The 25,251-nt window shown below is 43.3% G+C and overlaps 1 protein-coding gene across 2 annotated transcripts in view; it reads right to left on the bottom strand.

Annotated features, from left to right (window-relative positions):
- Positions 1 to 10,150: 10,150 nt before the first annotated feature.
- nlgn4xa (neuroligin 4 X-linked a) overlaps positions 10,151 to 25,251 on the bottom strand; it is a 57,463-nt gene continuing 42,362 nt past the window's right edge. For both annotated transcript variants that reach the window (XM_063877404.1, XM_063877403.1), the window contains 3 exons: positions 20,441 to 20,626; positions 16,364 to 17,153; positions 10,151 to 12,467 (listed from right to left, as the gene is read on the bottom strand). In XM_063877404.1, the coding sequence (XP_063733474.1) occupies positions 11,573 to 12,467; positions 16,364 to 17,153; positions 20,441 to 20,626 (1,871 nt within the window). In that variant the 3' untranslated portion in view covers positions 10,151 to 11,572. The remainder of the gene's footprint in view (positions 12,468 to 16,363; positions 17,154 to 20,440; positions 20,627 to 25,251) is intronic.

The raw sequence follows: 25,251 nt of genomic DNA, 5'->3' as shown, positions 1-25,251 counted from the left end.
CTCCGTTTTAGCTATCCTTTCATCACACACACACACACACACACACACACAAACACCCTTCTCCCCTTCGACAATTGCCAATTATCAGATATATGCTGACTTGATTCTGTTCACTTAACGCTGTCAGTCACTGCAGATGGGTGGTTAGCTTGTCCATTTATCCAACCGTTTGGAGGCGGAAGAGAACACTCCCCACTTGTTCTATCTCCAGGCTCACCTCGAGGCATACCAACTTATTAGCCAACATTACGGTTGCCAGTTCTTCTGACAATTAATAGCCAAAGCAATCATCCAATCCTCATAACCATTAGCCTGGTGTTGGGTACACACACATTCATACACAGACAGTAAACACCTCACCGTACTGAACATGTAGGTTGTCTATAAGTGAGTTGTGTTCTGATACAAGTAAAAAGAGACACTTGCTTTGCATCAGTGTTCAATAAATCTGCCAGACTTAAGAACGAGAATTAAAGGAAAGTTCAAACTAGATTCAGCAGAGCCACCGACTGCCTCATTTCTATTCTATGCATTTATTTCCCTTCCTTGCCCTGAAGAAGCCTGCAGCGAGTAGCCTGGAGCAGAGCTGAGCAGCGGGCTTCAGAGGTCTGCTCCTCACTTCTTTCTCACTCTTTTATTTTTTAACACAGCAGTCTTCTGACCCAGCTGACATCACTTTAAAGATATTTATCAGTTCACGCAAGTCCTTTTGAATCCTCCACCTATGAAGTAGTCCTTCTCACTTAGGCAGTAGTGATGCACAACAGCTGTAAACACACTTGCTAAAGTGGGAAATTGATTCCAGGTGAACCAAAAAAGCCTAGAATATATGAATATCAAAAGATATCCCCGGAGACAGTATTCTCAGTCATTTCATTTGAAGCCTAATGAATTCAGTGTCCTGTTAAGGGTTTTCTGGACACCTACTTCTCCAAATGAGTTTAGGAAATGTGTATAAAGTAATAAGACTAAGAGTCTACAGACACACTAGCATCTCAGTGAGTGTGAGGTCATGTGTGTCTTCAGATATCTCAGGGCAATAGGTGTCAAGACACTTAAATAACACACTAAATAAAACATAAATGTCAATGTGAGCACTGGAAGTCTGCGAATCCTAGAAGTACTTTGAGCTCCTCGGTTAGGGTTCGGGGTAAAGTAATAATCAGGGGTTGTACAAGTACCACATATACATACAGGCCTTATCTTGGAATACAGTCAGAAAAACAGTGTACAGTTGCCTGACTCCCCAAGCGTTCAGCTACCCTATCCCTGCCATCAGCCTGCCATCAAGAACCAGCCGGTTGGAAGCGCTGCAGAATGATAATCAATCACCGGAGCTGATGTTGCTCCAAAACCATTTCTGTTGATTAATGTTTGTCCACGGCTGGTGAGAGAGCGGTGTGTAATTCACAGGACCTCAGATGCCATTAAAATGTGCTCCTGCACTGTTTGCCTCATTGTGGATTACGTGGTTGCCATGGTCACGCGGAGAGCCATAATGACAAGTTTAAAAGGTTGACCGTCATCAACTCAGACAGCCGTGTGTGTGTGTTCACCAGAGCAGCAGCTCCCGCTCTCTGCTGCCACTAATACCTGTGTTAAATGTCTCTTTGTAGACAAATAAAAGCATTTTTCTGTCAGACAGTTTAAATTAAGTGACTTCATTGCATCTGTAAACATCATTTTGATCCATCTCAAAATTGAAGTCTTACTCCTTTTTGGTTTCTTGGGATCTAGTGTATAATTAAGAGTCAAACTCCCCTCCCTTATCATAGTGTCTGAAACTCTATTAGATATCAATATGATGGATGTCTTTGTAAATTCAGAGCCATAATCCATCACGGGGCACTGCAGGTGTCTCGACAAACAGCTTCCTGTAGCTTTGAAGCAATCCCTTTGCTATTCCGCAGCAGGTCTCGGGTCAAGCAGTGTTTGGATTGCAAATAGCTGGGAACTAACAATAAAGTCGATGCTGAGACTGTCTGATGCGGACCGTTTTAACTTTTCTACACTTCTATCAGTTCTCCTCCAGGCGCCTGACACATGGTCCGTGACATTACTGCTCCCTGGCCAGAAAACAGTAAATGGAAATGACCCCAAAAAGGTAAACACGTATTTTATTTTCAGCCCTGAAGATAGCTTCTTCAATGTTTGACACATCCAGGACTTCATCTAAGGCCATTCGCAACAGTGTCAGTTTGAGCCCATATTACCCTCGACAACGTATTTGCATTAAACAGATAAGAGGGAATACATTTAGACATCACAAGGCGGGAGTTTCTCATAAGGGCACCCAAAGAGGATCATGGGGATCCATTGCTCCGTTGCATATTGATTGACAAACAATATGCAGCATAGGCCTACAAAACCTCCAACTATGTCAAATCAAACAAGAGTTTCATTTGTTTCCCGTTCAATAACAAAGTGATTAAAATGCCCAACTCCAAGCCTATTTGTCCAGACCAATATTTGGTTTTTCTCAGTGTCATTTTTCTCAGTGCCATCCGATAAAACATATATACTTCAAGCACTACACTGTTGTCAAGGCAACGAATAAAGCAAGCATTTGCATTCAAAGCGCTGCACATTTTAGTAGTCTGGGACAATAAGGAGACAAGAGACAGAGATGGACTCTTGACATGCCGGCACACAAACACTCCTCTCAGATATCGTTTGCTGTCGAGTCGATTATATTAGCCACCTGTTGCTGCCTGGCATTCCGACAGCGGCTCCGCATGAAGCGACTCATATAAACCACGCAGTCGTGTCACCTGGCCCGGTGAAGAGAAATGGGAATTACGGAGATTGTTTCCGAAGATCAATCACGCAGGCTGTTGCTGTTTTTTTTTTCATTTACAGCCCATGCTTCACGTCACCCTGAGCTGCTTTATTCCATTTGCGAATCAAAAGTGATCAAACACCAAATGCCACTGAATGTTAATGTGTGACCAGGCTGTGATAATCATCGTCCAAGCTACAGTGCATATAAACAAAACAGTCATCTGCATACATGACGACACCGCTCAGATAAGCACAGTAGTCGGAGTATTCTTGCACAGAGGAGGCTTTTAGGCACACGGGTATTTTGAGGGAAGATGTCAGGTGGAGTAATTGTGGCGACTGCTTCAGACAGCTCTTCCTGGCTGTGCCGAGGGAGTGCTGCATTACGGCTCCGACTGTAGGCTTATTATTCCTGCTGGGTGAACGCACAGCCCACTCCGCCGGCGTCCCAGTGGGACTAATTTACCGCTGCGTCATTTACAAGCCCGGCTCCCCTCAGACAACGCCGCAGCAGCAGTAGCTGGCTCTAACCAGCTTATGGCGGAGGCGTCTGTGCACTCCGCCGCTGAGCCGGCCCAATCAATGATTGATTGGCGGATTGATTGATTATGATTCATGTGTTTGCCCACTGCGTTCCAGGACCCAGTGTGTCTGCGATAGCTGGCAGCTCATTTGTTAACATTAGAGGCTGCGTCAGGGTAAAACTACTTTGCATTTTAAACGGATAGCTGTTGCCAGCTCATATCAACAGTGACTGCTTTTGCTTCCATGTTATGTCCCCAAATTCACTGTTGGTGGGCCGATGCCTCGCTGCCAAGTGGAAGTTTTTAATATCATTTTTGCTTAAATCATGAAAAATATCAAGCAGCTCTGTGTATTCCAAAATTGTTTCTGAAGTTCTGGATAAATATTCATTTGATTCCCCGAAAATGAAACAGAAGTGCCTTCACCTGTCCACTTGCACTTTTTGAGTCTATGCATTTAAGCAATTTCAAACTTTGAGGTTCCTGAATTCAGAGCTTGAATGGATTAAAGTATTTGGAAACTCTATGAATTGTTGCAATATCTTTTCAAGAATAACGTATTTGTTTGTGCAAGGTTCAATCTAACAAATGCATTTCAGCAGTTCTGTCAAAACGAATTTTTTTCTAAGACCTTTGGGCTTTTGGTAACATCTTTTCTCAACCCTGGATACACAAATCCTGGTTGAAGTCAAATAGAGAGCTGGGCGGGGAGAGACCAAGACTAACTGGAATCCGACCCATCATTGATTGAGGTTAAGGTGTGTGAGCTATGGACAAACATCAGTTGTCTTTGATAGGATGCTTGCAGACCATGCTAATGCCAGGTCTGCGTCTATAGGTCATCAACTCTGACAGCCTCAGTGGCCCGATATCTGACCTTTCAAGTCCTCTGCATAGCCTTCTCTTTAATTGAGTGAACTTTGAGCAGATTCATTACCCGAGCGCCTAGGCCCTGTGGAGCAGACCATCACACAGTCAGATTATGTTCAGCTCACAAAACTCCAACCATGCATGGTTAATGTGGAAGTTCTGAGAAACAGGTCCCCAGTGCAGTTACTTTCATGTCTTTCAAGTCCTGTGCCTAACTTCCCAACACAAGACTCAAACCATGACTAATCAGAGAACCAGGACTTAAATAGAAGCCGATCTGATGAGGGGATGAAGCTCAGGTGGCAGGGCTGATGGGGAACGGGTGGAACTAATAAGGCCAGGATAGACAATCAAAAAAGGCCAGAAAACACACAGACAGGAAGTAAAAACTGACCCGACAACCTCTATTTACAAACTGAAAAAAACAAACGCTGTTCCTTTGCATCAAAAAAGGGACGAGGTAGCAGAGTGCAGGAGAACACCAACCCTTGATCTTACTGGGTGCACAATCCAACAAACAAACCCTGCTCCTGACTCTGGGGAAGTGTTATGGATGACATGTAAAATGTGTGTCGTAACGTTCCCTTTGCGCGAGTTGGATGTGTCGCTAGGCGAGGTGTTGATGAGGACACATATGACAGTGTAACAATTAGCGCACGACCCGAGGCGTTAACCACTCTGCCATGTGTCTGTGTGCAGGGGTATGAAGGGATTTAATGACACATCATTTATAAATGCAGACTATAAAAAAAAATTCTCCACCGCTTTTTCCAAAATAGCCTGAACATTGGAAACACACCGTCTTGACAGGAGACCTTTGCTTGACTGTCTTAGTGTTCATATCAAGGTTTTTGCAGAGCTAATGCCATTGGAAGCTTTGCCTCACTCAGCTAATTTACAAGCAACAGTACCTGGTGCTACTCCTCTAGGTTGTGCGAAATGAATGTCTTCTGTCTTGCCTTTTCTACTCTTTTGAATTTCTTACTATGTGCAATGCCTTGTTAATCATGCTGCTTTCACGAAAACATTTCCCAGTTTGGGTTTCATTAAAGTATATATTATCTTACTTTTGCCGTCTTCTGTAGCGGCGCCCAGAGTCCTCTCGCAGGTGCCACCAATTCAGGCTAACGAGTCAACACCTCTCCAAGTGTGACTGCAGTCCTGGCCCCGCGTCCTACTACCTGCTTAAAAATCCTGTATTTACAATTTTAAACTATTCTGTATCTCTTTTATGAATCAGTTATTCCATTGTGTTTATTTATCTTGTGTTAATGTAGAGGTTAAAGCCTTACCTTAAACCACAACCCAGTCCGACCACTCTTCCTGAGACAGTTTGAGCTCTATGGTGTCAACACAGACCATCGGCTCAATCAGTGAGAGTGACATCAGGTGTGCTCGATTAGCTCCTATCAGGGCATTGTGGGCTGATGGATGTTTCAGAGCTGTATAAAGAAATGTCTCCAACATACATTTAAGTACAATAAATATATCTATATATCACTGGTTCAACTAACAAGGAACATTTAGCTTGTCAGTAGAACGTTTGGTACCCATACCTGGTTCTATAACTTGCTAGTTGTCATGCCATACATTGATTTCCCCCCTGCAGCTCACCCTGAGTCAACATTTGTACATTTTTCAGTTATTCCCTGCTTGTTTCTGTGGCATTAAAGTCACTGCTAGACTTTGAAATGGGATTATCATGGTATTTGATTGACTATAACCAGAGCCAGCTTAACATCGGCATAACCAAGTGGACTTATAGGATCAACAACTTAGTGAATTTCACAGCAAATAGGAAAAGAATACGACCAGCGTGGTTTCTATAAGATAAGACTCCTTAAAAGCACTGAGGAAATATGAAAGCTCAGTGTACTGTAGTGTCGTTGATGAAGCTTAAAACCATGTAGGGTGGCATTTAAATCACTTTCCCAGAGATATGTTATTACCGTCTTTGCAAAAGTTCTCTTTTCACAGCATTTAGGACTATTCATCACAGAATCGAGGCTCAACTTCGCCTACAGAACTCTTCGGTTGTGTCTCAAAACTTGTGATTTATGTTCCAAGCTGGCCATAACAACTCGTACCTTGCTGTGTTTGTGCGGCAGACACTTTGACAGGACTACATCTGTGTCTGCCGTAAAGAGGCATGGAGGGACGAGAGACCTCTGTCATCCTGCGGTATTAAAACAACCTGCAGAGGAGGGAAGGCCATGATTACATTTGTTAGTCTGAGACAGACCCTTTACGTTTCGCCAGTAACCCAATTTTGTATGTGTCTGCCGGGGTCGGTGGAAGCACTGCTCCCTGGGCTGCTGCCTACCAGCCGGCCGCCATAAATCATCTGTGCTGTTTCATTTGGAGACGCAGCGGCAGGGCAAAATATCATCTCGCACTGACCTCCACGTCCTCCACAGGCTGTGGTTTCCATCAGAGGGGGACACACTGCCTCTTGCTTACCAGGCTGCAGAATATACTGTAGAGCTGGAGCTGTATACAAGAGGAATATTCCTTACTGGATCCCATCTGGCATATGATGAACAGCCATATTAAGGCGGTAGAATTTAACCTAACAAGGAGCTGCACAATGGGACGTTACAGTGCTGTTAATATCCAATCAATGCGTTTGCTTCACTTTACTTTTCATTGATCTGCTGATGAGACGTATGGGTTTTTAGTCTAGTAAACACATGTAATTAGTCATTTGAAATATGTGATCTAAATCAAATGACATTTTATTCACAAAGCACTTTCCCTACACAAAAGGAAACCTCATTTGCTATAGATTAATCGAGTTAGCTTTTTCCTTGGCTTTCTGTTTGGTAATTGTGAATATGCAAATCATGCTTTATTGGCGAGGAAGCTGCAGGGCAACGAAATTAAACTGTTCAAAGTGAAACATGTTCATTTTCCCACAACTTTCCCTCATGCCGTTTAAAGCCAGCTAATCTGTTTCACACACATTTCATCCCAAAGACTTGATCCGCGATGCACATCACATCATAGATCATAAATAAACACGGGTTCCTTTTCAGAGTGCTCAATGATTGATATGTTAAAGTACTCTGCAGTTTTATCTGGCAGTGTTTGTGAAACTTTCATCAGGATAGTGAGTATTTACCATTCATGTGAGATGGACTCATTTCTTAGTACTGTTTTGGTATTTCTGTTTAGTATCACAGAGGGTGTGTAAATAACTCAATCCAATAATACAACTCCATAGACTAGAGAAGGTAATGAAATATGGAGCCTCTGAAGGGTTAATTAAATCTCTTTTAGATGGTTGACAAGCAGGTAAACATTTAAAATATTTAGCCCGAGCGTTGGCCCCAGGCCCACTTGTTTTTTAACATTGCTCTTCAGAGGCCTCCACTGCTGAAAACCTTGTGCGGTAGTTGGCACAGCTTTCATTCTTCTTACTCTTTGGCCAGTATTACTCAGCCGGTACCTCAGAAACACACTTAAACTGAGAACGCTTGACAATAAAACATTCTGAACGTATCCCCACTTGTGAGGTTGGATGGGATTCACTTCACAACAACTTAGCTCACAAGATGGCTGTACATCTGCTCAGCACTCCCACAGCCAGCAGTGTAAATACAGTGTATCCACCATCAAACCCAAAGCAGACTCTCGGAAATCTCCCCTCACCCCTTTTCAATTTTAAACATTTTAATTGAATGGGATCAGTGTGATGTTGTGAAATGAGGCCAGCTGCTTCCCCAGCCTACAGCGGCAGTCCATCCAGGATCACCGGTGGAGCAAACCGCACATTTTTCCAGTCAGCACAAAGGAATTGATGGAACGGACCATTAGCTATCATGTACCTTTCTCCACTACTACGAATCATGAATCCCCTATTAAAAATTACGTTCTACAACACTGCCTCCTAAAAAGTATGTCCACATCATTTGTATTAGAGGGAAATGTAACGTTAAACTGGATTTTGCGAAGTGGTAAAGTTGTTTTGCACTCCAGGAAGTGTCATGTATGGTCAGCACGCTGCCAAAAAAGCTACTTAGTATAAATGCAGTTCTACCCTGAGAGGAAAGTGCTCATATCAGTTCTGAATGACCTTTCAGTCTTCCCTTTAAGACCATAACTGCAGAAGCATTGGTTGCACACATTGATGGATAATGGTTGAATGTAATATAAAGTGATTTGTTGTAAAAAAAAAAAACAGAAGGCTAAAACGAAACTGACAACCCAAGAAAAATGAAAGCATCAGTCGTTTCAGCAAATGCCCAGTAACAAGATACAGTTATGTTTTAGTGACAAAGCCCTTAAGCTGGAGTAGGAATTATGATGCTTTGCAGCCGTTCCTGAAAAGCCCTGACAAATGACCGATTGCTGGGTCAAATGAGAAAAACAGACAATGTTTTCTCCTCTAATTCTGGGGACAATCTGAAATCCCTCGTGTCTATACTGTAGGCGACCTAGTTTTGACTGTAAACCTCAGGTTGTGAGGTTGTATTTTGGGCCAAATATAATTCGGCTGCTACTGTTATTCTGCTGTGCCTGTGTGCTGTGCTTGAAAGCATGCACGATATAGGCAAAATGCAATGAGAGTGTTAGCATTGGTGGATCAATAGGGGCCCACAGCTCAATTTGACTCTGGGACCACCTGCTGTGTTAATGCAGCCTTAGATAAATGACAAATAACCTGCTGTCATGAAGCTTTAAGGCAGAATAAATATCCTCGTGTTGGCTTGATGGTCCCCTGTTGGTGAGAGTGTCCCAACACCAGGTAATTTAAAAGACTGGCTGGCAAGATTCCCATAATCCTTTGCCGCCATACCCTCCGAGTGACTCATTTATATGGACAAGTGATGAGGAGAATTCCCCAGGTCGGGAACCTTGTGCTGCAGTAGGCGGCTGAACGTGAGGACAATATGATTTCTGGAGGCCATTACTGCTACAAAGGCTTTTCACCACTTAACTGCATATATATTGACTCTGAAGTTTTCATATGCATCTATCGAGGCTCCAGCTACCCAGGGAGGGGAGTGTAATCAACTGGCTTCGCCGCTGAGGCAGTTACCTGCATTTTAATTCCTGTTTGCAGGTTCTGACTGCGGCTGGTTTTGTGTGGCGTTCATAGAAATCTCACAACTCTTTCCATTGCCACAAAACACACCCACATGCACGCATAAACAACATGCCAATTAAAAGGGAGCCTGCTCAATCACGCTGCTTTGTTTGCACCACAAGTCTGAAAGTAAATATTCATCCCACTATGGATAAGGCTTGTTTGCTGGATCATATATTATGGATCAAACAATTTCGCTCATGAGAGAAAGTTTTCCATGTCACAGTGGATTGTATGGAGACATCCACCGTGCCTCAGTAACTGCAGATTACTATTAAAGATTTCAATTTTCCCCCTGTCACTTCAGTTTTAAGTCAAAAGCTAATTTGCTTGGCTTGTTGCAATGGGGATCAATAGATTGAATAGTGAGAAGTGGGGAGGGGAGGGGGAGATCAAGACAGTTTAACTGAATCCAAGATGCTCGGGGTATCAGGGGAGACTCGGGAGAACTTTTTGCTATTCAGTTCAGACGTCGTGTTTTCCCTTACAGAGCACAACAGCAAATCACAAAGGCCCAAATAGTCAGGAAATTTAGCTTAGCTGGCGGAGTCCAAACTGTTTGCAGATGCAATTCAATGTTTCAAAAGTTTCAAGCGTTAGATTGCCGGTATTGATCGAGTCGAACTCAATAAGAACCACACAGCTGCAAAGGGAGTCAGTCTACCTGCTTTGAAAAGGAGGATTACCACTGGATCATCGGAAAGCACACATTGCAACTGAAAACCTTCCACACAAGCTTCATGTTTTTCACTTTCTATGATTGCCAATCTGTTTATAATGAGACACAAACACAACGCACACAACCATCCAATCAAATCCAATCAAATCCATGGGTTTTTCTCTTTTTTTAGAAAATACTGTGATATTTTTATTAAAAACGTTGCAGAAAAAGTTTATACAGGTGTCCAGCCAGAAATATCTCTATTATCACTTAAGGCAAAACCGCAAACAGAAATTAGACGAACTAAGAATTTTAAAACTCTACATTAAAACCTTTGTTATCTTGACTGGTTCAGAGACCAAATGGCAAGAATATATCTTTTATAGAATTTACAAATGTAGCTTAAAATCTTCTGGATGTACCATTTTTTTGTAGTAGGATGCAAAAACGGAAAGAGATTTAATGGTTACTTTTGTTTGTAATTTCATGATAATAGTATCTTTAATATTTACACTCATTCACTTGCTTTTGTAACCCAAAAAAAATCACAAGCCTGGCACAATACTTTACATATTGCTAGCATATGACAATTTGAAATATCTAACATATATTTCTTTACAAACATATCCAACTAATATTGTTACAAAAAAATCACTGCCTTTTTTAGTTCTAAATAATACATTGCTGGTCACATCGTAAGCTCAGGCAGTGCTGAGATTGCACGACAGAAAAAGCCCACAACGAAAACGATTGGAAACATAACAGGATGACAGCAGGTGATGGGATTAAGTCAGTCCACAATTCTCAGACAGGGAACGTGTCTGAGAATGGAGAGTAAAGCTCTTCCTGGACATGCAATGTCTAAACAATGGAAACAAAGCGAAAGCACGAAAGAGTATTTGCATGTGATGACCGGCAGACGCACACGGTGCAACTCTCCGAGGATGGGATTGTGTTCGCATTTTGGTCGTTCTGTGAAAAAAACCACACACAATGGGTTGTAATCGTAAAAAAGAAATGATGAATGTTCCAATATATTTACACACAGCTCAACAGAAAGCACAAGCTTGGAAAAACCCAAAAGATCTCAGCCAAAATAAATAAGAAGCTCTTTTAATAGATTTTTTTTAGATTTTTAAATTTCAACGCACAACTATATACCTTTTTCTGTCTTTCTTTTCTTTTCTTTTTTTACAAAGTTTTCATAAATACATTTCAGGCTGGGGTGTAGAATTCTGTGCCCAAGTCAGGTGTCATGAAGGATCATGAAAAGATTATGTCTCAATTGATGCTTTTCAACGGCGGCAACTGTCTTCCTGTTGTGTATTTATGGCACAAAAGCCCCTCTCATTCTGAAACCGTTCACTTTTACCTGTAAGAATATTAATAGTCATCCCCTGGTTGCCTTTTTCTTTTGGTAAAACTCCTCGAAAACCTTCCACGAAGCTTAGCTCCAAGTAGTTTTTACGGTAGTAACATTCACTTTATGAGTTCATGATCAATTAATACTGTATATGCTTTTCAAGAAGGCATGGTAGCAAAACAACATCTGCTAAGTCTGTGCTTCACACTGGCAGCCACTCATATTAGCCTGGCGAGGTTAGTGGCGGATCCATAGGGACTCCAGCGCCCTCCGTCCTGGTGGAGCTATACCCGTGTGGTGGAGTGGCCATGGGGTAGGTTGGTACTGTTCTGGCTGCCACCAAAAGTATTGAAGTTGTGCAGAGGCTGCATGCCAGCCAGCGAGTTTGGGATCATGGTGATGGTGCTGGGCGTCATCAGGGGTATGTCGTCAGGCGAGCGGCGCAGGGTGAGGGTGTAGTCGGGCGGGCAGGTGAGGCGCAGCGTGTCGTGGGTCTGCATTGACTCGCACTCGTGGTGGTGCTCGTGCTCCAGCTGCTGCTGCTTCATCTGCAGGGTCATGAGCTCCTCGCTCTGCAGGTGGGCCACGTCATTGGTGGTGGAGGGCGTGTTGGTTGGGGCGGAGTTGCGCTGCGGGGTGGGGACGCGCCGGTTAGAGTCGTGTCGCCGCTTGTCTTTCTTGTAGTAGAGCGCAGCGAAGGCGAGGATGTTGAGAAAGAGCAGGGAGGCTCCGACCGCGATGGTAACGCTGAGCTCGGTGGAGTAGTCCCTCTTGGTCTCGATCACCACCGCCGACTCGTCCGTCAGGTCGCCACTCTTGCGCTGGTCTGTTGTCTGTTTGGTGTTGGCGGATGGGACCCCCGGATGGCGGGTGGTGGACGGCCAGTTGTTTTTGCCAGGGAATCGTTTGGTGTACGGGTAAGGGGTGGTGTCCTGCGGAGGTATTTTGGTGGTGGTGGATACGTATTGAAAGAATTCATTAATGTTGTGGAGATGCGGGACTAGTTCCAACCAGAAAGCGACCTTGGTAGCACGGTAGTGGTCTCGGACTCGGGGTTTGAGACCAATGTGAAGGTAGAGCTGGTCTTTGGGGTTGTACTTGGTCCAGGCTACCTCTTCAAAACGGTTGGGTTTTGTGTGGATGAACTTTGTATCCTGTGGAACTGGTTGGTTTGGATCCCTGAAAGAGGAGAAGAGATGATAGTCAATGAGATGTAAGCAAAGAAATCTTCACATAATCAGAAATATTGGGGTGGAAAACGTATGTGGTACCTCACTACTAGATACATCATTCACCATCATCACAACTTAACTTCGCTGACTCTGTAAATGGGTTTTTCCTTCCAAATTATTATTACAGTCATTAATCGAAAAGTCAAATCGCCACTTTTCAAAGCTAATGCGTTTTGAGGTGAATGCACAAACATGTTTCTATGTCCTTTATTCACCAATGACACATTTTAAGGTGTGTTGTCACATTTTCTTAATATTCAATCTCACCCTGGGTGTTATTTTCTGTCGTTTGGAATAGAGCCGCCTCTCTGGTGACTTTGTGGGAGCGGTTTCATTAAATTTGGAGATGTGAGGGGGAGTGAAGGCTAGACAACAACCTTAGAGCCGACACACTGGAGTGTTTGTGTATCTTTGTGTGTGTGTGTGTGTGTGTGTGTGTGTGTGTGAGGTTTATATCTAAAAAAAACTCAAGAGGAGGAACTCATCATGAGTCATGCATTGCGTTTTGGGGGCCACCAAAGAACGCTGATGGACTCCTGCCTTGGTAAGAGTGACAAACAGTGTTGGTGTGTTTGACTTGGAATGGAGATACGTGTGTGTCCATGCATGGGTGTATTCTGAATATGCCTGGGACCGCTTGTATGTAATATTTGTATGATCCAAAGTACAGTGAGTACTACAAAGCTCACATTATTACTCTCAGTTTTCACACAATGTTCGTCCAGCTGTTCATCCTGTACTTTTTAATAATGTGGAGCTGCTCAGCTCAAACATCTCTTTAAGCCTTATGTTTGAAAAGGATTTTGTGTGAGGCTGAAACATATATCGGGCAAAGTTCAAATCAAACCAAAGATATCTGAGGAATCAGCCAATTACAGTTCATGCACCACAGCTTATTTGCCCTATAGGTAAATGTCATTTCATATTATAAATATAATGTTAGTTTAGGGTAATCATGATTTGAATGTGTGGTAACCACGAGTGGATGACTTTGCTCAGCCTCTTCCACCATTTATGCCGATATGTCATTATATCAGCTAGCTTCAATGAGCCTTAGACCCAATCACAGGCCAACGTCCAGCCATCAGCTGGCCAACATCCAGCCAACGTGAAGCCCACTTCTAGCCAACATACATCCAACATCCTGCCAACATCCACCCCGGAGTCTATGCTACCTCATCTTCATTACTCTCCCCACTCCCTGCTGTGCTGAGCTTGCTCTTTCCCTGTGGGGAGTAACAAAGTCGGAGCCAATGATCTGCCTAATTAATGTCAGTTAACAGCTAATGCACTGAGCAACAGTGTGTTTCACAACAAGATGCTCGTGTTATTTCTCCCTTCAAGACCCTCCGGACGAAAGTAAGTGAGCTTCTTGAACTTCCTTTATTTTTTTTAAAATCAGCCTCACTTGCTCACTTGCCTCCCAATCCTGCCTGTTATCAATTATGTAATCTACCAAGCTGAAGGACTCTTTTACTCATCTGAATCTACTCGTAAAACCTGTACAGTACGTGGGTAAAAGTTAAAACCCACCACTGCAGATGGATAAATTGCACAATAAACAAAGACAAAAAGTGGCGTCATTGTCACTCACATTCTGTTGTGTCTATTTCGGGAGCATGGACCCCAGGAAGAACCGTTGTTGCCAAGGTAACAACATTGGGGGATCTTTTTAGCTCAACCTGGGCCTTAGCCTAATGTGTTTCTCTCATTAAAAAGCCTCGACTGAGCCATAAGGCAAGGTCTGCCCTCCAACTGGTGGCTGCATATGGAACTATACATAAGGCACTGCTAGCATGTGTCATCTCAGCGCTCACATATGCTGGAACAATATGCCACTACTCCACCGCTGAATTTGCTTTGAAAAACGCCCAGGGCCTTCCGTGCTCATTGAACTGCAAATTACATATTTTGCTCACATATGTTTCCATGAAGCATCCAATCTGTGGTTAATGATAGTGACTGTTGCCATAGGTTGGGTTACTAAATATGTACTCGTTTCAGTCTGACAGGTGTATGAAAACACAACATTCACAGTGGCAATACGTGTCAGCCGAGTGCCAGAGCAGATGCTGTCAGGTACGTTGTAGGCGCTGTAATGGATTCAGTGATACGGCGTAGTGTCTGACATGAGCGAGAAAATCAGCTTGTATGGCGTGTCGCATAAACATACATGTTAGGGTAGCGCTTGCATGATTAGCTTTATCAATAATAGTTCCATTTAAGGAGTCACATTTTTGTCTGTAATAAAATCAGAAATGTAGAAGTTCAATTCCAAGATGTGTGTGTCATCCTTCTGTCTGTTCATTATTCACATACTTTGAAATCCCCGTGTTTTAGTTTAGCAAATACTCTCCAGTGTGTGAGTAGTGACATCACATAATCGTAGCCACGCTTTTATTGTTGTTAATCCCGCTGTTCGCGAGCCATGGTTATCTGTGGGACCAATTGTTGTATGAAGAGCCAGAGAAGTCAAGTTTTAAATCCACAAGACATACACAAGCTCTGTTTTGAGCAGCAGAAGCAGTGTAGCACATAATGTGTGCAGGACTGTATTGTTTATCTGTACTGTACATGTGCAGGATTTGTTCAATTCTAACTCAAATATCCCACCAATGCAACCCAAGGCAGGATCAATGCGTTTCAACCGTTGATCAATTGCCATCGACTAGAACACTTCTAAAAAGATTCATGAGCTGTTTTTATTTCAAAGTTGGCCAAAAGGGAAATGTTGGCTGACGTCTGGTAAACATCAATAACACAGCAGGGTCAGTGTGAGCTCTGCCAAAGACGCAGTCAGAGAAATCTGGTTAGTTTTATATTAAACTTTAGGTTATGACGTTACTAACTACTAACTAAATGTGGAAAATAAGTATGGAGTTCTAAAGAGTTCTTCTTCCCTAAAAATCGGTCTTTTTTTTGGGACGTCGAGCTAACAATATCAGACGGAAAGGGACAACAAATACCGCTATTGTTTTTGGTAAAACATGCAAAATAACTACTTTCTTCCCATGATTTGACTTCAAATATGTGACACACATTTAACCATTTGCTGCCAATGACCTCATCAATAAATGCTTGAAACGCCACATGATTGAAAGACTGAAAAATAGCACTTCTACAACCAACCGATACAAACTCACGCTCATATTCAATTTGCATTTTGTGTACATCCAAACAGACACATGCTGTTGCACTGACAAGTTAAAGTGGCATCAAGCGGCCATGATGCACGACGGGACACTTCTCAAAGAGTTTGGCAGATTACTTGAAAATTGGCCACTTTCAAATACTGCTTTATTGGCAGAGCACTCAAAAAAAGATTTCCCTCGCTGATGAGCATCAACGGGATGGGAGCCAAGCAGAGAGCAAAGGAGGGAACGCTGCAGCCTATAAAGCTGATCAACACTTTATTTATTCAACTTAAAGTGAATTTTCAGTATGACTGGGCTGCAAACACCCGGATACCTAGGCTCAAGGTGTGTGAAACAAAAACGTGATCCACATTTAAACAGCGAGCAAATCCTCTCAAATCCAGCAGCGCCAGGGGGGGATTCGACTTGTGTTATTAACCTCCACTTGATCCCTTTGACTGCGAGTTAATTATCAATATACAAATAATGACAAAAGCTTATTTTGAAATCCCGATCCAAGTCTCTTTTGAATATCAAAAGGTTGTCCTCTGTAGAGGCAAATACAAAGCCAAATGTAAAGCAATATTCTGAATGTACTCTAACTCCATTTCGGACTCAAAAGGAAATACAAAAGCTAATGCTTTTAAAATATTGTAGGAATAGATGACCAACAAACGATGGTGTGTGACAAAAGAGAGGGAGCACTCACCCTGTTTTAGCAAAGTTAGTCCAGTAGGTCATGACGACGGCGCTCAGCATCACGTCGTTCTTCGAGAAGTTGCAGTTGAAGAGATCCGTGGGTCCGATCATGGGGATTCCAAACACGTACGGTACCTCGTCACCGTGCGCCGAGTCGGCCCAGCTGGGCTTCATGTCGCTCTGGCAGTGGTGGTAGAAAGCGTAGAAGTAGGTGGGGGAGCCGTACTGGGCGTGGAGGTCGGCCGTGGCCACCGCCGGTGCCACCCACTGGTGGTCGGTGAACAGGGCCACCAGGGTCTTGCGCCGGGTCTCCGGGTTCTCCTTGTCCGCCCAGTCCGTGTACATGAACTTGATGGTCTCGCGCAGAGTGTCCTTCCCCTCCGGATAGCCGTACAGATGGTCGACAAAGTCCGACACAGCAAAGTCAAAATCATTGGCAGACACCCCGTCCTCGCTGTCCACGATGCCGTCTACAAACTTAAACCCCTCCCCTTGATTGACCCCCAGCATGATGTCGTAGTTCAGGAACTCCCCTTGCTCCATCAGGATCTGGGGATCATCCGGGATGACGTCGCCATCGATCACCGGCCCGAAGGCGATGTGGTACTTGGCGGGCGTGATGTACTGCTCGATCAGCTCCTTGTAGTTCTTGTTCTGCAGGCACTCCACCAGGTCGATGGTGTCCAGCATGTTGCAGCCCACCTTCTCGGCCAGGGCCCGGGTGTACTTAGCCGGCTGGTAGTTGACCGCCCAGCTGGACAGCGCTGTGCCACTCTGGATGATCGCTTTCTGGAACAGATCTGAGAGCGGAGCTGGTATTAGTAACACACTCACACACGGACAAAAGCATGTGTATATTTGGACGTTAAAGTCAAACAGGAGCTTGTAATGTGCAGATATTGTTTTCTTAGCAGTGGTTTTCAAGACTATGGGCCAAACCATAATCTAAAAGGGACAAGATAAAGTTTGCCGGTACGTTTTTGAGAAATTCAATGTGCCATAGCTGACTTTTTAATTAGTGATGCAGCCTGGTGTCAGCAGTGCCCTTTTCCCTGCTGGGTGTCTGAGGCTCTTGCATGTCTCATCTCCCGCCTCGCTGTTTGTTAGTGTGATCGCCCGCCTGGCAACACGACTGCTTCATGCAAAATAACATGATTACTTCTTAATTTCCACAAGATTGAGTAAATAATATAGTCAATCAGTGCATCCTTTATTACATTTGACCCTGTTAGTTAATAGCACTGACAGAAACAAACAAAGCCTTCCCAAGCTCAAGCAGAAACACATTGCAAGACAAATAAAAGTATAGCTTACATCTTTGTGTCCCTCGTAAACAAACAGGAATATAAAATATGTTCTGTTTTAAGACCTCAGGCAGTTTTCCCATCCTGGTTCTATAGGAGGCACAGCTTCACGGTATGCCAATCAGCAAGTAGGCCACCATACACTAGGAACACTGGAGTTCTATGTATTTTTTGTTTCAGAGAGTGCTATTAATACTCATGCAAACACACAGTGGTGGTGACTCAACCAGGCCGACTTGAGAGGTATGTTTTGCACACAGCAGAGATTTCCAACAAGGCCTGGTTAGCAGTGTGTGAGCTTTTACTGCTGCCACGGTCGCTCTAATGTGAAGTATCAGTTAAAGTCTGAACTTCAAAACCATGCAGAATGAGTGGCTGTTGCTATGATCTTCGTGTGTTTGCTGATGATGGAACATCAGCAGAGCTCCTACTTACAAATGCAAATGCAGAACGGAGCATGTTCGACCATCAGAACACGAGGACGGAGTACAACTGTATATCTGGAGTGTGTGGGAAGCTGCCTCAGCACTTCATCCCATCCTCCAAAACCTCAGATTTTTTTCCTCACTTGTCATATCATTTGCACAAAAGTGTAAATTCATGAGATTTAATAATGCATATAAATAAAGATGTAAATACAGCATGATAATCCAGTATCCATTCCAATTTCTCCTCTAATGCTTTCAGACTAAGGGAAAATACATACATGCACGGACACATACTGGTTGTCTCTGCATGTGTGGATCAAATATGATTTTGTGAATAATCTGATGAAAACGGGATATTTCAAGAACTGATGCTACTATTCAGTTGACTCGCATTGCCGGAAAGTGTGTTCTGCTTGTGTTTGTACAGTGTTTAATGCAGCTTAAGGAGCTATTTGTGCTTTTCGTTCAGTCTCTCCGTGTCTGGCTTCCAATTAAATCAGATAACTGTGGGCGTTCTTCAGTTAATACAATTGTTTCCATGTGAAATCAATGCTACACGCCTCCATTCCATTCACCTCCACTCCTCCCCCCCTGGTTCCTCATACCATCAGAAGCTCTACATCTAATCTCTCCACACCTTCAGGCAGTCCCCTTCATCCCCGCACCACCAGTCTCCATCGGGGATATTCCTACTACTCGTGTCATCTCTCCCTTTTTTAAAAATGTATGAAGATTGATGGGGGCTCAATCCCCAAAGACTCCATTGTGCACCATCACAATACATTTGCTCAGAACACACGTCAACACAGAGGATTCACCCAGGCAAAACACACAAGTGCTTTAAAGATCAGTAACTCCCAGTGGTTTTGAAGGATGAACAAGAAAGAATATTTACAATTTGAACATGAACATTTACTAGTGCTGACAATCGAAATGTAATCTTGCTAATTGATTAATCACAAGAGGTTTAAAAAGACAGTATTTCCGTGTGTTTTTGGGGGACATTAAACCAATACATTTGTGGTGATGTAATAAAGAAATGCATGACAAACTGGGAAGAGAAATCAGATGATTTTTTACTATCATATAATGGGATTGCTTTTGTTTGAGCCTCCCAAGTTAGTGGCCTCTAAAATGGATGGATGGAGCTTGAGGAAAGGTCAAAAGTTCATATTAAGGGGAGGGACATTGAATAGCAATTCATTTATTAGATTATATCATGTGTTGCAAAGCTTTTGCCTGAAAGGGTTGGGTTGGGTGAACATGCATGAAATGTCAAGGCAATTTGCCAAAACATGAGAGCTTGGGGTAGGGTCTCCCTATAGATGGTATATATATAGCGTGGTCAAGAGTTAAGTGTTTGAAACAGACCAAACAAGAGCGGCAAGGGTTTCTGAGAGTCTCTAGATCGTGGTTTTCCATGCCATATTCATAACTCCATTCTTAAACCAAAAGAGAAAGCAGATTCCAGTTCCAGTAAGTCTTTGTCCTGGGTGGTAGATATCTTCTCTACACACATCAACAATCCAAACACAATCACGTTCAGGACTTCAGAAGCATTTACTAAGTGTCACTGGAGTTTACAGGTGCCATAGAAAGCATCTATCTGGTATTTTAAAGTGTTCTCTGATGTCTACAAATGTCCACATGCGGTTTTACAGGCCCATTTATAACCCTATGAATTGGTCCTAGAATGAAACAAGCTGAATGGCCTTATTTGGGGGCTCTGCTCTGATTGGCTGGTTAACGAGGAGCAATCCATGGCTGCGTCAGAGCACACAGAAGTAAGTGAAGTTCGTGAAACTGTGAGAGATGAACCGTGGAGATTGGAGAGCAACCTTACGGAGTGGTAAGTGTTAGCGTTAGTGTTTCCAGCAGCTGGTGTATGCAAATGTTGGGGCTTGGAATACCGTGTGTTACGTCACACACGGGGATTGTTGTAATTCGCCCGATTTACCGCTGTGATATGCATATTCATGATTTACAATGGTGTTTGAGGTTCACGGTGTGTCAGTTCAATGTACCGAACTCCTTATTCAACTACGCCAAGGTAAATACAGTTCTCCATTCTATGGCACCTTTAAATTAACCCTAACCCTTTCAAACAGGGTTGTAAAGACACATGTTGGCCCATGTTTACTATAGTGTATCAAGGGTTGGGGTTAGGCACTCTTCTGTTTTCTTTAAGTAAGGTAACACAGTGTGAGTGTCCCTTCAAGTAAACAAAACCAATGTGACGCTCGTGTATCAAAGCATGATGCACAGACACAGCGTCAGTGACAAAATGATGAAGCTGCCCTTTGCGTGTTAGCATATCTCTGTATATTTTGCGTGCCTGTGAGCTCGTAAACGCACCTTCTGAGTAATGCGAGAGAGTGAGCAGGCTGACGCACGATGCCCCGGCCCCAGAGCCAAAAATGGTCACTCTCTTCGGATCTCCTTTGAAGGCCTGGATGTTTTCTTTGATCCACCTGAGAGCCTGGATCTGATCCAGCAGGCCGTAGTTGCCTTTGGCCGCCTGGTCTCCTGTGCTTAGAAAACCTGGATTGAAGGAAACAGAAGAAGGGAAAATTGATATAAACTTCAGAACTGAAAGGTATTTCACATTAATCCAAAGTGAGAGCTCACTCCAAAAGGAGATTAAACAGTTGTTATCTTCACTTTCCATCACGCACTTTACAAACTTGGTATACCAGATGATAACACGACAGATGGAGATGTGCTTTTCTTACTTAGGATTCTGCTTTTTATAGAAAAAGATAACAGTTGAAGTTGCAGCCCCCCTAACATAAGACAGGGTAAACACTGATTAAATCATGGTGGAAAACCAGCCAACGTTTTAGAAGATGGTCTCCGTTGATAGAGGCAATACCAAAACTCTAGTAATGCCTTCCTGTTCTTTCTTTTCACTTGTTTTATTTATGTATTCATTTATTTATTCAGTTCACGAGGTTCAAAATGTGAATCTCCAGGCCTAGCATCTCTGTAAAACGCGTCCTTCACAGTTAAAATGGAGTTAAATTGATGAATTAGAGAAGCTGAATAAGACTGGCCTATTCATTTAAGGAAAATAGCAGGTTGTACTGTGTGTGTATAATAGCTCTCTTGTTGCATTTGAGTTGCACTTATCTCCTTTAAACAGCTATTTCACTGTGACCAGAAAGAAGTGTGTGTGTGTGGCCAGCTCCTTACAACAGAAAAAAGGTAACGCCTGTTTGAGAAGCGGGACATCATGTGCAATGGTAACAAGTATCACAGCTCTACATGTCACAAAACCCCATTGCAGTTGAAATATATTATAAAGTTATCAGAAAGCCACATTGGAGCACTGGGTGACACGTTACTATAGAACACACGCTTTATTTTCACTCACAGCCAGCTACTAGACATAAACTCTAAAGTGGATCCATCCGCCGCTGAAAATAGCCCCCAACAAATGGACCTTAATTTGAGAAATGGTTCCTGATCAGCTGTTTAAGGTAATTACTGAGCCTTCTACAAATTAAACGTAACAAATGGGCCACAGACAGAATTAAAACACGATCATCTTCAATGCTAAATATGCCAAGACGTAATTGTTATATATTGTCTTCGGCTCCTGCGTTGGTAATCCGTCTACATTAGGACAATAGAATAATGGGTTAGCACTCCGCCTGTTTGTAAGCCTTTCAGCGTGGAGATCTGCTGCCTTATGTGCCAACATGCAAATAGTGGACGATGCACAAGCCTTTGAATTTCATTTCACCCATGGCTCAGGAATCGAAAGGTCCCCTTGCAGTCAAGTGCCAGAGCGCCCGGCCTGGCAGCGGCTCCGAATCGCAAATTTGTTGACAAATTAGCGAATGCGCCTAAACCCATTAAGTGGCTTTTCTGAACGCTGCCACCGGGGGAAGTGGGGGCTCCTCCATGCCAGGCCTGTGAGCTCAGCGGCCAAGCCTGACAGAGACAGCCTGTCCCCGTGAGCCGACCGAGACCCAGGCAGTGTGGATGACAAATGAGTAAGAAGAGGAGGAAGAAGAGAGAGGCTGCCTGTGGCTCTTTGATAGAGAGCCGATCTGGTTTGTCATGCTGAGGTGGAGGGGATGATAGAGAGGAAAGGAGGGCAGGGGTTGGGCGGAGGATTACTAGGCCTCTGGCAGCCTCTCGCACCCTGTAGGATGACCACAGGCTGCTCTCTCCCTCTCTCCCCCCCTCAGTCATTTCTCTCCTGTTACCCTTTTTGAGTCTTTCTCACCTCAAAGGAGCCAAGCGAAGGAGCATGCCCACCAGGCGCTCCCCAGGATGTGTGCAGATTAGTCAAAGCTTATTTTCAGAAGCCCAGAAAATAGACTGCATACACAACTAAACCCAGACGAGAGATACATCATGAACAATGTCTGAAAAAACATATCAGAAACCTACCAGACGTTTCAAAAATTGGCGTTTATATGATATGATATACTAGAACAGATGGTACCAGTGTATATTTTGAAAGCACAAGCTGCTCACACAATTTATACATCTGTAGTTAAACATTCTTTTGCAAAGCATCGACTTTTTTTGATAAATATGACATATGGATACTGGGTCCTGAATTCACTTTGCAGCCACCACTGGGAATACCATGGATGTCCACACCTTATTTCTACGCTCACTGTCAAGTTTCAAAAGTCGTCTAACAGCAGTCCTAATAAAACAGCGTCTTATATTAGAAAGTCCTTTCCGAGAAATTGAGAGGCGGCCATTTATTTCACTGACATGTTCATGATTTTAAACTCAGAGTGATTTAAATGTTAGGATGTAGAAAAATATATAAATATCGCTTGAAATGGAAATATCCCCCCTGCTGTGTCTATCTGAGAGTCAACAGTGAAATTAGACCCAGAGGAGAGCTGTCTATACTGACACTGAAAACCACTTGGATGGTACAAACATATTGCAGTTGTATATGAAGAAGAACAAATGGTGTCAATTTCCACTTGACAAGTGCGGTTGTAATTATGATACTTGGAGTATGAGAAATGGTTCACTGTCTCCATTTAAATGCTCCCATAGTTTCCCTAAGATTGAGAATTCCTAAGAACATTTCAGTTCTTAAAATTGCCCAAAAATGAGACAGTTTGTACTATTTATTCCTCATCTAAAGAGCAAACAGATGAATTAATAAAGCAGTTTGGAAGAAATTCCACCTGAAATCTGAACTGCCTATAAATTCTACACAAGTACACTGCTAAATAAGTGGTTGATAGTCATCATTTAAAGCAGCTTTTCTTTGGTTAGGTTTTAAAGAACTGTATTGTCTGCATACTGACAATGTACCAAGCAATATTTCCTCCTTAAAGCAATGTTTGTGGTATAGCTAAGATTAATGGATAACAAAACGGTTTGATTTCTAAATGGTGGATGGTTTAAAATGGAAAAGCATCAAAAGTGACATATTTAAATGTCAGTATTCAGAGAGTCCACTACCCATGTAATTTAAAAAGGAGATGAAATGGTTTTGGGGACAGGCTATTTTCACCTGACAACAGGAATGTGCTCGCAGAGCCAAAAACGAGCAAGGACACTTAATCTGCACAAATCATCTCAGCTGGAGATTTGAAATGATGTTTCCTGGAAATACCATCGGCGTGTTATCTAAATGCCACAGCGTGTTATTGCAGACAGTTTAACGTTAAAAAAGCAGCGGCATCAGATGCCAGCAGAGCAGCGTGAGTGACACGGAGTGGAATGGCCCTGCGGCTCTGTGGAGAGACGGTGACCCGGCAGAACGCCACAAGCTCCGGCTTTGAGCACAACATGTGCATGAGGAGAGCCATATGAGTTATTAATTTCATTACATCACTCACGCTGGACATAGAGAGACGTCTGATTTCCTCTTTTATGCCCAACGAGAAGCTTTTGTTATGTATGGAGTGGGGTTCATTTGGAATATCATACATAATATACCCCGTTATAGGACTTTGGGTTATTGATGCACTTTTCTGGAACAGCCTCTGGACATTTAAGACCAAACCAACAGGCGGTGTGTCCACAAAGTCATTGATTGTAAATGTAGCAGCCAAAACCATTGCTTTTATGGTGACTTAATATGGGAATTGCATCTTAGATTTAAGACTGAATTTCAGAAATTCTGACTTGAATCTCATATTAAATCTCCTTTAGTCTCCAAAACGTTCCTGTTCCGTCGGGAAACAGACGGTTGTTTTTCCACAAATAGAGTTAGCTTCGTTTGTACATCCCATACCCCAGTAATATAGCAGGAGGAGAGTGGAGTTTCTTTACGCAGAGCGATGCAGAGCGCTGCCAACATGACAGTAATAGCGCTTAATTGTGCTCCCTGTCCAGAAGATAATCTCTCCTGCAGCTCCCACATGAAATGTTAATTATCAAAGGGAATGATGGGAAGGGAAAAGCTCAGCAAGGTCAGCGCGGCCGTGCTCGTTCAGAACTTGTCTGTCGGAAGTGAAGTCGCCCACCAGGCCGGCGAGGGAAGGTGAAGGGAAGACAATCAGGCGTTCCCTCTCAGCTGAGGTCTGTAATTAGGCGGTAGGGTTCGAGCCACATGGGGCATGCCTGGTGTTACACATAACCTGCTCTGACTGAAACAAACGCAGCGCGCCTGTCACAGGGCGTCCGCTGCTTTTGATGGTCACATCTTGTGGCAGATTTCGGATGACAGCCGAGCTATGACTCATTCAGGATGGCGTTATGATAATGACTGAAAAAGACAAATGTGGCCCCCTCTCTTTTTTTTCTCTTAAGCTGCAGATTAGCTGCTTGGCTAGGCTGTCTCCCCAGACAACACACAATTTCTCCAGGATGAGACCAGTGTCATTTATTTCCTATCATCATTAATGCCTGTGGAGAAAACTAAATGTATTTATCACTAGAGCAGGTTCTCTTTACCTCCCAAAGTCCAGAAATTACAAAGAGCTCCTCAATCTTGTTCAACCACACGTGCTCTGCAGTGTCGTCCCGCTGTGACTTCATCACGCAGGTAATTATCAGTTTAATGAGACTATTTTAACTTTTCCCATCACTGTGCAACGAGACTTACTTTAAGCTGAAGGCAGAGCGGGAGGTGAGGCTCACACTGATCTCTGCACACTGACTAGAGGCAGAAAGCAAGTCATAAAGTCATGTGAGGAAAGAGAACAAGTCCCTGATGCATCACTGTGCTCTCT

This window comes from Eleginops maclovinus, chromosome 24 (assembly GCF_036324505.1).
Source record: "Eleginops maclovinus isolate JMC-PN-2008 ecotype Puerto Natales chromosome 24, JC_Emac_rtc_rv5, whole genome shotgun sequence".
In the NCBI taxonomy this organism is placed as follows: domain Eukaryota; kingdom Metazoa; phylum Chordata; class Actinopteri; order Perciformes; family Eleginopidae; genus Eleginops; species Eleginops maclovinus.
Note: the sequence above shows the minus strand (reverse complement) of the source record. Positions and strands in the feature narration are given on the sequence as shown.